At 45.1% G+C, this 12,705-nt stretch overlaps 1 protein-coding gene across 1 annotated transcript in view; it reads left to right on the top strand.

The window, feature by feature from the left end:
• Nucleotides 1-8,611, top strand: part of sfxn5a (sideroflexin 5a) — a 39,530-nt gene extending 30,919 nt beyond the window's left edge. Inside the window, exon 14 of the mRNA XM_088632765.1 lies at nt 5,674-8,611. Coding sequence (XP_088488891.1) covers nt 5,674-5,751 — 78 coding nt within the window. The 3' untranslated portion in view covers nt 5,752-8,611. The remainder of the gene's footprint in view (nt 1-5,673) is intronic.
• The last annotated feature ends 4,094 nt before the right edge of the window (nt 8,612-12,705 follow it).

Here is a 12,705-nt window from a genome sequence, read left to right as displayed (position 1 = left end):
AGTGTTGCAAATAGTACTTGGCAGTTACATCTATTGCTCAAGCCCAAGCACAGCCTTGCTTTGCAGAATTTGGAAAGGTACCAGCTGAACCGAGCGCTTCATTAGAAGTATGATTGCACTCAGCCACAACTGACTGTTCTTTCTCTTGGTTCTTTGGATATACAACCAAAAGACTTTGTTTGTCACTGTCAAACTAAAAGCACACTGAGCTGTCCCAGTGGACTCTTGCACAAGAGAACCCTGCTTGTGGGCACAGCACATCCTAATTGGAAAGTTGTCTAAGGTATAATAGACTCAATTATTTTTACTCAAGGAAACGTGAAACACTAAACTGCGCAATGTTTCTGAATGGGAGGTTTTTAGATGACTGCTTTGGACAGGACAGTATTGTTATTCATTGAACTAAAGTGATGCATTCAGTAATTTAAAAAAAAATCCTAATACAAAAAGTAGAAAAAAGCAGTTCATCAATTACGAATTAGATGGCAAACAGTGCAGCACAGTGTAGCACTATCTCTAGCTTGGCAGTCATACTGCTGGCCATTTTGCTTTGAGCCCCAAATATAGCAAATATATGTGAAGGAAAAAGACTGTAACATGAAGGGACACTACTTTACACTTCACACAACAGGGAAGGGACTCTTCATTACTCTTACTAGTTGTTGTAAGCACAAGCGCACTGAAGGCAATAGTAACAAACTTGAGCAGTGTTTGTTTTACTGATAATAGTGGGAAAAGTCGTCATACTGCAGCAGCAATGACACTAAGCGTTCCTGAGCCCTGCTGTGTAACAGCTGTGTGCTGGAGGCATGCTCTGCTATTCCTGCCCTGTGTCACAGCCTTTAGGAAGGGATCTTCACTGATGGTCAGTCTGAAGGTAACTGGGCCCTGGCACCACTTGTGACCCCTGCACTGGGACTGGGACTGGGACAGTCTGACCCAGATCAGGCAAAATCAAAAGTGCAGGTAAGCAGGGAGAAATGCACACGATGCATTGTAAAGATCTACCTGCTTTGGAGATATTGACCTTAGAAAAGGTCTGAGCATCCTGTAGCCCTTAGCGCTCAGCTCCCTGAGGTAGTTGTTGAGTTGTTAAATGAGAGGGTTGTGCCATTCTTGCTAACAGGCTCTTTGCAGACCTTCTTTGGAAAGCAGGAGCAGAGGTCTACCTGTCAGGCCCAGGTGTCTTAAGTGTGAGGGCACATTGGGGAGAACAGCAGGAGTGGCCAGGTGAGAGTCTGAGAGGTTTGCAAGGACGAGAGATAACCAAGTGTCATTCGAGACTGGGTAGGTCCATGCCATACAGCAGTATGGCACACACTCGCCTTGTAGTTGACCTTTTTGGTGTCCACACTCCAGTGCACTGCCCGTGTCCTCACTCTTACCTGTGGCCCTGTGCATCTGCATGGGTCGCATCTTGGGAAGACTGCAGGCCACAATTGTATCTAGAGCAGGGCTTACTGCCTTAACTGCTTAACGCCAAAGGCCTCGGGAAAGATCCACAGCCATTTATTTACATGAGCACATCTTTCCTCCGGAAAAGTGCAAACTGTCAGCTGAAGATTAGCTGTCTAATGGGAGTGCCCGAGGAATACAAAAGAGAATCACTCAAGAGATTCTGTTATCTGTATTTTTTAGTAATTTTAAGGTTTCTTAGTTAAGGAGAGACAGACTCCACACTGTCAAAATAAATGCCATTGTGATAGATAATAGCCCAGATGTCTTCAAGTTGGTAACAGCCAAATTAACGAGAAGCAGCTGATATAAATTGTGGATTGATTGAAGATGTTACATGACATTAAGAGGCTGTTCACGGCATCGAGTCGTGTGCCAACATGTTCGGCTTCACTGTGGAAGAACAGAACAGTGTCTTGTTAGACATGATTGAAAAAGCAAAGCCTGTAGCTTTATTAGGACTCAGGCATCAATTGATTTGTCATTGACCTTCCAGGCAGGCTGACTTTAACTTCCTCTGAAGTACAGATCACAAGGTTTTCAAATTTAACTTCAGCAGGCTAAGCTGTGGCCCATGTTACATTGCCACTTTGGATGAATAAATTGCATTTGCTTTTATCATGTGTGTTGCAGATTTTAATATGAAAAGCAATCCAATTGAACTGTTGCAAGAATTTATTAATTTTGTTATAAACTGCTTCTGTGTGATAATTGACCTATTATGATGTGGTTTGAGGTTGATCCTGTGTGATAATCTACCTGTTCAACTGTGGTTTGAGGTTGATCCTGTGTGATAATCTACCTGTTCTGCTGTGGTTTGGGGATGATCCTGTGTGATAATTTACCTGTTCGGTGTGGTTTAAGAGTGACTATGTCTATACTTTGAACAGGTGTGGTAGAGTACAGCTCGTCTTCTGTGTTGAGCAAAGGGATTTTGCTCTCTAATGTTGTTCTTGGTAGGAAGTGGCATGTTTGCTTGTTTATTTTGTTGTACTGCACAAAATGCAATTACAGCAGTAACAATTTTTTAAAAAAGGTGTGAAATGTATTTGGCTGACTTTTTTCTATATTTCTGCTGTATATTTTACTATTAATTAGCTGCTGGTTAATAAATGTGGAAAATGACTAAAACTCAGCAGTGAGCAGAGCCACAAAGCCCTAATGTTTGGGGATATGCCTCGAGTAATGCTGAGCTCTTCACACATTTAACAACCACTTTCTGTCTCCCATTTTCTTTTTTAACAAATGGGCTTTTTTCTTTCAAATTTCATTCCGTTACAGTGCTGCTGGAAATGCTGATTAGAGCCACTGAACATTTTAGAGTGGTTTAAAGATGTTTAGGATTTAATTATGACTGTAAATAGCTCAGGCAGCCATATGGTGAAAAAAACCAACATATGTGCCACTCAAAATCACTCAACACACAGTTTCCCAGCATGCACCAGCTCGGAGGTGCTGTTTTCACTTCCAGTCCTCTCGCACTTTTAAGAGGGTTCCAGACAAGAGTCCCAAAAGTATTGCATGATCACCCTCCCACCCCTCCCAATTCACACTCCACTGGACTCTTGTTAAGATTCCACTGCTAAATTCGACGCCATCTGCTTCTGTTTAAAAATATTACAAGTAGTATTCCAAAAAATCGAGCTCAACAGTAGACCAGATTTTTTGTAATAATTAGAAATAAAAAAACAACTCTTTAGATAAGAGATCTGGGAATGTTAAGTCAAATTTTATTAGAATTAGGAAGAAAGGAGTGTGGAAGACCAAGAGAGAGGTTGAAACTTCATATTTCATAAAGAGATTGCTTTTTATATTTAAATATTTCTGTTTTTTTTTCAGGGCCTGCTGAGTTCAGGGTTTTGTACATTATGGAGATGGTTCAAATTGAAGCAATTTTTTGAAGTTACTTTCTAATGTTTTTTTTCAAATTTCTCAGCATTTGATGAACATACTGGGAATTATGGGTGCTTTCAGACAGTGTTGCGATGGTTTTATATAGGTACAATGTCAGTGGCTGGGAAGGAAAGTGTTTTTAGTGCCCAGTACCCACACACATCTGGGTCCACTCAAAAATTGATTCCCAGCCTGCCCTGTCACTATCTGTAATCATGCATTTTCTTTCAGAAAGGGGCATTTCACTTTGACAAAGTATTGACAGATTACTGAACTTCTGGTCTGGCATATGAGGTTAGAGAGTTTCAAAAATCTTTCTCTCTGTTAAGCAACTGTTTTTACAACATGGTTTGTTGGCTTTGCTTGTGCACCCTGTATTTTTTATCCTGCAGTGCTTTTAGTTCCTTTTAATACTGCCACTGCCCTGCTGATTATCTGAAGCTCTGAGCTCTTCGGGAGCTTGAGAACTGCAGCCCCCTTCCCTGCATAGAGAGCTAGTGATGAATGAGCGAGCTCGCTCCCTGTGTGCTCCTGTGACCAATCTCCACAGCCTGGACTGGCGTCCAGCTCCACTCCTCAGGGCCCTCTTGAATTTTCTGGACTTCCTTGCTCCTGAACATTTTGATTGCTTATGGTCCATGTCTTATCTGGTTGATATGATGGTGTTTCCACCAGAGTCTTTGGGAGCTCTAAGACCTGTAGTACTCCATCCCCGAAGAGCTGGGTGTCAATGGGTCTCTGTTGTGAAGAGAGACAGGTAGTGAAACAGCGACACACCATTTTAACCATTCTTTCGGACTCACTGTCCACTGTTTAATAACTTCTTGTGTAAACACTGAGCTCTCTGTGGACAGGCCTTGTCAGGAAAATAAATCCTCGGCTCTCTTGTAGGTTACAAAGACCATCAACACAAGCGATTTGCTGTACTAGGAATGAAGGAGAACTGAGGGCAAAATTAGGCTCAACAGCTACCACCCTGAGTCAGGTCAATCAGGCGATTCTTAGGCAGCACTTTATCCCCTTTCACCGATATAACACACCAGGGAGAGGTTCCTGTGCCACCACTCTTCAGAGTACCCCAAGATCACCAAGCCCTGGCAATGGACAGAGGTTCCCTGAGCATCTCAGCTGCCCAGGGGCACCTCCTGCAGCACTGCTCTTGCCCCGGGACCTCGGGGGAAGTGCTTGTGTGCCAACTCAGCAAGGACAGCCTCTCGTCGTGCAGTATTTCCACGTTTTCTCAGAGACCTCCCACACGCCTCTGGCCTGTCCTGGCATCGCCTGTGTTTCAGAGACTCCAGGAGGCCGTCGGGCTGTGGGCTGTGGCGTCCCGTGGAGATCCAGGATGTCCCGATTCCTTGTTCGGAGCTGCAGATGGCACTGACAACTTGTTCCTCATCCTGTCTTCCACTGCTGTCCCCCAGCACCTCACTTCATTAGGATAGAAACAGGCAGGCTGCACAGCTCGCCAACTCTATTGTTTATTTTGTTTTTCGTACTCCGTTTTTTACGCTCACTTTTTAATTATTTTTTTATGTTATTTTTATTTATTCTCTTCCATTAGAAAAAAAGAATTACAGCTCTTATGTCTCTTGCCTCAGCTTGAGTCTAAAATTTGTCTGGGCTTTTCAGGATGTCGAATACTTCAATCAGGTCCAAGACTACCTGAAGAAAATTCCTTTAGGCCTAGAAATATGCCTGGCTCTTCTTGTGCCATTTTTAAAATTTATTTGACCAAACATGTACATGAGGACTTACCAATTCATTAGAATTGACATATACTGTTACCAAAATAATAATAAATAAGAAAAATAAGGTTTTCTTATATAAAGGCTTGTGATATTTCTACACCTCATTGCCAGAAGGGAGGCTGTTGTTAAGCAGCTATCCAGGGTGAGAGACTAGTGGATAATATTGTGGTGACACCTGCACAACCATTTCACCCCCACCTGTCCAGTCCTCAGACCTCAAGCTAGGAATTCTCTTTTAATGTAAAATGTGTGCTTCAGAAGGCCAGTCAGATTTGATTAAGTGATCAGCTGAAGGCAAGCTCAGTAAAAATGAGCCCTATGATTTCACATTCTGTCAGCTATTAATATGTTTTCATCTCTGGCTGTCAGTGTCTGACTCACTGTGCATCTGGTGTGAACAATTAATGATTTAATGTACTTTGGGCTTGCAGGGAAATCAGGGAAGCCAAGTCTCAATGCAGAGAAGACGTCCAGACAGAGCCAACTGCAGGCATATCCGTGGCGTCCCTCTGGGCTCTCTGGCAGGATTTTGACGCATCACCTGTGCTCACCAATCCTCTCTCTTCCCCCTCAGGTCGAGGTGTCCAAGCTGGAGCCAGAGATTGCCATGGCGACCGACTGCGAGGTGGTGACCTACAACAAGGGTCTGTGAGGAAGGGCAGCTGGCTGGGGTCGGGCTGGCGGGGGACGCTCTGGGGAATCGTGCACCATGAGGGAACAGCGCCGAAACTAGCCTGGAGGGGACACTTCAGGGTCACTACCGCACACAGGGTTATCACTAAGTAGAAACACTTTCGCAGACTGCCAACCACAATGCAGCTCATTCTCCGTCCGCACACACAAGGCACAAGACTCCTTGTATGGGCCTGCAGCGCCACTCCCTGCCTTTCTGTACGCTTTGCTCTCTCTCTCTCCCTCACACACACACAGCCTCTGGCGAAAAGAATACACCCATGCAGTCAGAGCATCTTATGTTGGTGTTCCAAAACTTGCAGCTCCCTTGGGGCTGATACACTTCATCCTCCTTTGCTGATATAATCAGGCTTACAGGTGCACAGCCCAGGTTTTTGGATCAAAGGCTCCCGACATCCATTCTGTATCCATGCTCTGAATGGCACGCCTGCGTACTTCACCATTTTCAGCAAGGTTCAAGAAGTCATTGCGCATTGTGCGCTTCTGAGCACTGCGCCACAGCGCTGTGTCTAGAAATACTCTTATGTGTTTGTTTCCAAGAGAGAACTCCAGGAAACCACTGACTCAAGATGCCTTTGGCCATTCCTTAGCATTGAAGACCACAGCTGTGCACCGCTGGCCTGGCCACACAGTGGTGCTGTCAAAAGATTGGAAGTAAGCCTATGTCAGTGCCAAATCTTTAATCATGCGTCCAGTAATGCATGTGAATCTAAAATCCTAGACAGGTTAAGGAAGTGTCCACATGGGTTGGAGTTAGGTGGTTTTCTAGGGCCTGAATAGAAACTCTTGCAAGGACTGCCAGTTGTCCACGCAGCTTTGGGAATCATAGTCAAAATGGCAGCTCTCCAGAATGGCCTGCAGCTTCACTCCCTGCCTTTCTGTCAGCTTTGCTTTCTCTCTCTCACTCACACTAAGCTAGACACACACGTCTATGCAAAACGGAATAGAGTTGCACAGCCCAGTCACGATTCTGTCAGTTCAGATGAGTTGGATTGGCAGAAAGTGTCACATAAAATGTTATTTGAATTAAAATGCAAGCACAACAGGAAGTCTTCACTCCTTCTAGTAGAGTCTTTGCCACAACAGGCCTGTATTTTTATGGCTAAATGTTAATAGTCTCTTCCAGAGGCATTCATCACAGGTGCCCAGAATATCCACTTCAAACTTTCTAATATCAGCCAGTGCACGTTATATAGTCACCTGTTGTTTTATACAACGTTGTTTTCTTATGGGCTGAATGTTGTGGCACAGACACTCTCTGCTGAGGTGTCGTCCTCATGGTGTGTTCCCCTGGGCTCAGTTCCCAGTGGACATGTTCACCATTGCCTTCGCCAGCACCCAGGGCCCCCAGAAGCACACCGTTCTGTCATCGTGGGGGAGATTTCATTAACGACGCAGCAATAATAGATTTCAGAGCAGGACTCTTGACGGTTTAATCAGTCTCACGTGGAGCTGAGACTCCTTCTACACATGTGTTTGTGCGAGAGGCCTGTGCAAGTGCTTCTGTGGTCAGGGACAGTGTTGCTCCTGCTATGCGTTGGTTGTGGAAGCAACACAGGTGGTTCGGATGCATTTCCCCTCAGCCTGCTGCTTCTCGCCCTGTCTGCGCCTGCTGGGGTCATCTGTGCGACTATTGTGAAAATGTACCATGGTGAACTGAGAAGGTTCCAGGTGTTAGGCTCTGTAAGGAAAGGGGTCAGTACAGCTCCTCTACTACTTCAGTTATCTGTCTTATAGTTTCAGTAAAAATCAGCTGGGATAATGGGGTTGAAATAATGAAACTTGTTTTCCGGTTTCATGGCTGATGGATTTTTGAGGAGAAAGCATATCTGTGGGTGTTTGTGCTCTTATCAGTGCAGTCAGAGGTCTGAGGCCTGCTGTGTTTGTGTGGCTGTTTGGCAGCCAGCCAGCACAACAAGTGGCTGCAGGTCCTGCTGTGGGGGGGGGGCTGCAGGCAGGGGGGACGTGTGCAGGAACAGTGCGTCCCTTGGACCATGACGGCATCCACACGAGCTCAGCGCTGCTGCTGGCCCACACCCTGAGAGCACTGGGAGCCCCTCCTGCTGTTGACAGCTTCTCTTTAGAGCCCAAGTGTCACCAGCAGTCGCACTTTGCCCTGCCCGGCTCTGAATGTTGGAGAAAGTGCCATTATGGGGGTTTTGTACTTACTGCAATTTGCATATACAGGTCTTACAAGCATTTCACTACTCTCTAAAGTGTCTTCCAGAGTTGTAAATTGCGACAACTAAAACCCCACTTACCTCTGCGATTAAGCGCTTGGCCCTGTACACTGGCTCTTTTGGGCAGTGCAGGAGCTGTAGCAGGGCACTTCAGTCAATGAAATCACACTGGTGTGTGCTCTGGTGCTTGTGGACCAGCTGGCCGAGAGGGCCTGGGATCAGCTGCAGACCTTGTGAACTCAACAGTAGGGTAAGAAGTAGCCTTTAGAGATAAATTTGTATTTAATTAACAATACAGGAAAACCCTTCAGTGTTTTTGTTTAAATCTGAATGACTAAATATCTGTCAGGTAGCCTTTAATGAGAAGAATGTTAGTCTGATCTTCTGATTTTTAAGCCTGTGCTCCTTCCTTTAAGGATGATAGTTTCTAACACACTGAGCCATATAATATACTGGGAGCCATTAGGAGCAAAGGTCTGCTGGAATTGTTTTACATTTTTTATTTCTGACTTAATAAGGTCAAAACCACTTTGCTGTCTCTCTAGGGCATTTTTTCAGAAAAGACTAATGTCTGTTATTACCTCACAATTGTTGTCTTAATGGTTAGGAATGTAATGAATAAATTTCTACCGTGAATAACGTTTTGTGCTTTTCTTCAGTATTTTGCAATGTATCCACAAACATTTTTTTTGTTTCCGTGCTACAATTCACATTTGCAGATATGTACGCCACTTGGCAATTTGTTCACGTTTCAAACTCTTGTGAGCAGCATATGTTAGAGACCAACATATGAATAGTGAATATGTCACTATTAATACACAGTATCTGTAGAAACTACAAAGCTATGTGGTGTTTAACCACAGCTTAAGACCTCAGTCCAAAAATAATGCTAATAATTACCAGAGATGCCCCTTTCAGTAAGTACAGATCTTGTTTTCTACTGACTGAAGATTAGGTTATCTTCCGAACAGTACAGACCTCCTTAGTTTCTTGCTTACTATGTCAGAGATTCCAAATTAAACTTTTTTAGAAAAAAAACCTTGATAAAAATAACTTTTTATACAAAAACAAACAAATTAGCACATTTAATTTTCATTTGGCTTCAAAGGCACTTGGCTTCATTTCATCAACCATCATTATGTATATTTCCAGTTTCCCTGAGCAGATCAGAGTGGCAGTGGACATACTGGAACTACAGTCAGCTAGCTCGAATTAACCTGGAGAGTAACTTCCTGTAGTCCCATCTGTCAGCGTCACTGAGACGGGCTCAGGTTGTGGTTAAAAATACTTCAATTAATGTAAACTCTGACCTTGGCGCCAATGGTTTCTGTATGTATCAGAATAAGTATTAAAGCCACTGTAGGAATAGTGTGTTCACCTTCTTCGGAGCAGCAGTACTCCACTTTTCCACTCTGTATTTAATAGGAGATGTGGCATTTCAGCCCTGAAGTACAGAGAGGTACTGCATCCTTAGTTTCAGATGCTGGCTTGGTCTAGCTAAAAATATCTACCTTGAGGTACCTGACTAATTTGTTCCTTCCCCCTTGGTTTCTCAGTAATTGGAGTGAAAAAGGAAACTCACTTGTGTCAGATAGCGCCTCCACTTTCCAAGACAGGCTGCTGCGGGTGTGTGTTGCAGCTGACAGGCGCATTAACAGCAGCAGTGTGTGGCGCAGCACGCAGGCCCCCAGGGCCCGGCACTTCTCCCTCCCTGCTCCCCCTCTCCCTTCCGCGGCTGCAGGTGAGATCGGATTCCCGGAGAGAGGGGGGCAGCGCTGATTATTTGTTTATTTAGCGTTGTCAAGTTCTGGTAGACGTGGGCCTCGTTAGGGGGCCCTGTGGGCAGACACCTGACTGGGGGCCTGTGTGTCGCACGCTCTGTCCCCGTCTCCCAGGGCTGCCCGCTGCTCCCCAGGCCTCTGTCCCAGCGCCTCCTGGCACGCGCGGTGCCTTGCATCCTGGAGAAATGGCTCCATTGTTTTAGAATGGGAAAGGAGCACCTCAGTGAACATGTAGGAGAAGATTAGCCACTAGCTCACAACCCATTGCCTCACTGTTCCTTTTTGGTCCGCCCTATGGAAGCAATATGCCTCTGCTAGAAATGCAGTTTTCTTTTCTAAACGTATGGTGCTTTCTTGAAGAGATTAAAAATACTGCAACACCTATAATTATTAATTCTGCAACACAAGTCAATTAAGTCCTGAGTATGAATTATTATGAGAGGTTGTCAAAAGCTTGTTAAGAAATGTTGGAGCTCTCCTGTCCTTTTGGAACTGTCAAGAGATAGCAAGTGTCAGAATGCCACCCAGCACACAATAGCATCACCTACACTGCATGAGGCAGCTACCGTACATCTTATGCAGAGGAACACGACTCTGCTCTGGGGGCAAGTCTGCCTGGGCGATAGGTGAGGAATGAGGCAAGAGGAAAGGTTCTGGTTCCAAGAACTGACTGAGTTCTGTATTCCAAGCATTGCTGACATGAATGTGGATTTCCCAAATGGAAATCGGAATCGACTGAGCACGGCCATGATCAGGGGTTGTGAGCTGAGACGCCTGCAAGCCAGTCCCCCTTTCATTTCTAACTTCTAACTTGCCATCTAACCAGAAAGGCTGGATGTCAGAGGAATGTGTGTGTATCTGTAGTCCCCTTGTGCAAGGTAGATTTTCATAGTCTTCCTGTTGCCCACGTTGGCCTGGTAATGTGTTGCTTACACCCACTACTCCCTTTCCCTGACTAAAATCCTTTCTTGACTTGCAGCAGACTTTGGGAACAGACAATGTGTTGGTTAATACAAACAGATGTGTCACACAGAGAAAGGCATGCCTGATTCACACCTTGACGCTTCACGCCAACAAGCCTCACCCCCTGCAGAGGACAGAAAAGGAGCAGGAGCTCAACACAGCATTTCAGCCCACATCAGGCAGACCTGGGGCCCCTGGTTCCTCCTCCCTGGATTAACAAGCCAAGGACCTGTTTCGCCGGACAGCTGCTTGCTGGGAGCTCCACAAACCTGGCCCCAGTCTCAGCCCTGTAAAGAGAGCACTGTGGGCTGCTGCAGAATCGCACCGCTTTAGATAGGAGGGTGTGCAAGAAAGGAGATAACTGAGATTCTGCTAATAAACTGAAGTCTATATTTGGTAGCAACACTATTAATAAAGGATTTTCTCACATAAACGAGTGATAAAAACACTATTCATACCAAGAGTTAGAGCACATTGTATTCTCTGCCTTCTCTTTCTATTTTTTTTTTCTTGGAAACAATGTTTTGTTTCAGGAGCTCCCAGTTTTCTGCCTGGTCTTTACTGGACTGATGCGAGATGTCATGTGTGGTATGAAACTGTGGTCCCTGAGACAAGATCTCCATTCTACTCCTCCGTGACAGCAGAGCCCAAGCGCTGAAGTCCCCTGTCTCACTAAGCCTGCAAATCAGCATGGGAGGCTTCAAAGCCATAGGGAGTCTTAGGTTGACATCTCTGTTACAGTTCAGTAAGTGATTTAATCCAGCACACTCACTATTTCTCTCCAAAAGCACTCGAGTAGACCCACGACACATCTATAAGAGAAACAACAACACTTTCATGGCCGTGCAACAATATAAAGACCCTTCCTGAGATGTTCCATTATATGAAATTCATTTTTTTTAACTTTATATTTTATTCAAACCTTACATGCTCAAACTGAAGACCTCTAAGGATTAGTTATGTTACTCTACTGAAGTTATATACTGTGTTCCACAGTGTTCATAGACTAACACGAGAGTCAACTCAAATCTTGAGCTCAGCTTCACCAATTGAGAAGACTCCAAGGTCTGTTTGGAGCACCTGGCAAATTGGGCCCCAAAGTTCCCGTTGCCCAGGCAACCGCTGTGGAACAGGAGAGCTCTGTGGGAAATGCGCAGAGACCCCGCCCCCCTGCCTCGCCCTTCAGAGGGAACAGCTCTGCGGTATGACAGGTATGTGAATCAATGCAGATCACTGAGCCCCACATTAACACCTGCAGCAGGTATAGAATATCCTCCGCACTCAAAACAACCTGCCTGTCCCATTGTGTTGGAGATCTCTCTGGCTCCCAGATTTCGCCCTCTTTGGATGATGAAGCTCACATTTACCTTTTGCTGTGCAGCGAGGTATTTATTTTAACATGTTGCTGTATCACTCAACGTCTTCCCTTACCAAACAGCTCTGAGTCCAAAATACAGGCCTATTATAAAGCACTTAGGGTCATTTACCATACGAGTCACCAGAACTCTTACCGATAGCTTCCTTCCGCTTCTTTTGTGATGTGTTTAGTGAAGTGGAGGATTTCAGGGGCAGAGGCTGGCTTCAGTACCGAAGTAGACTGACCTGGGTATTTGTCAACTTTGAAGTACCACATGACATTTATCTAGTTTCAGATCCTAAACTAAAAATGTCAGTATCTAAACAGATGAAGATGGAATGTATAAGTCTCGGGCTCTGTCTTTCTGTAAGTAATCCATCCATTTTCTAGCAACTTCTTCCAACTCGGACATGGGGGAGCCAGGGCCTATCGTGGAAAACAACAGGCTCAAGGCAGGGTACACCCTGGATGGGTCACCAGTCCAATGCAGGGCTTACGCAGACACAAACAGGCACATGCTCACACCAGGTGAGTTTTCCCAGAGCACCTGGAAGGAGGAAACCCACACAAACACAGAAAAGGCATACAAACTCCACCCAGCGCTGCAAGGAAGGTATGCTAACCACAGCACC

The sequence above is a fragment of the Lepisosteus platostomus genome, chromosome 1 (genome assembly GCF_059453375.1).
Source record: "Lepisosteus platostomus isolate fLepPlt1 chromosome 1, fLepPlt1.hap1, whole genome shotgun sequence".
Lineage (NCBI taxonomy): Eukaryota > Metazoa > Chordata > Actinopteri > Semionotiformes > Lepisosteidae > Lepisosteus > Lepisosteus platostomus.
Note: the sequence above shows the minus strand (reverse complement) of the source record. Positions and strands in the feature narration are given on the sequence as shown.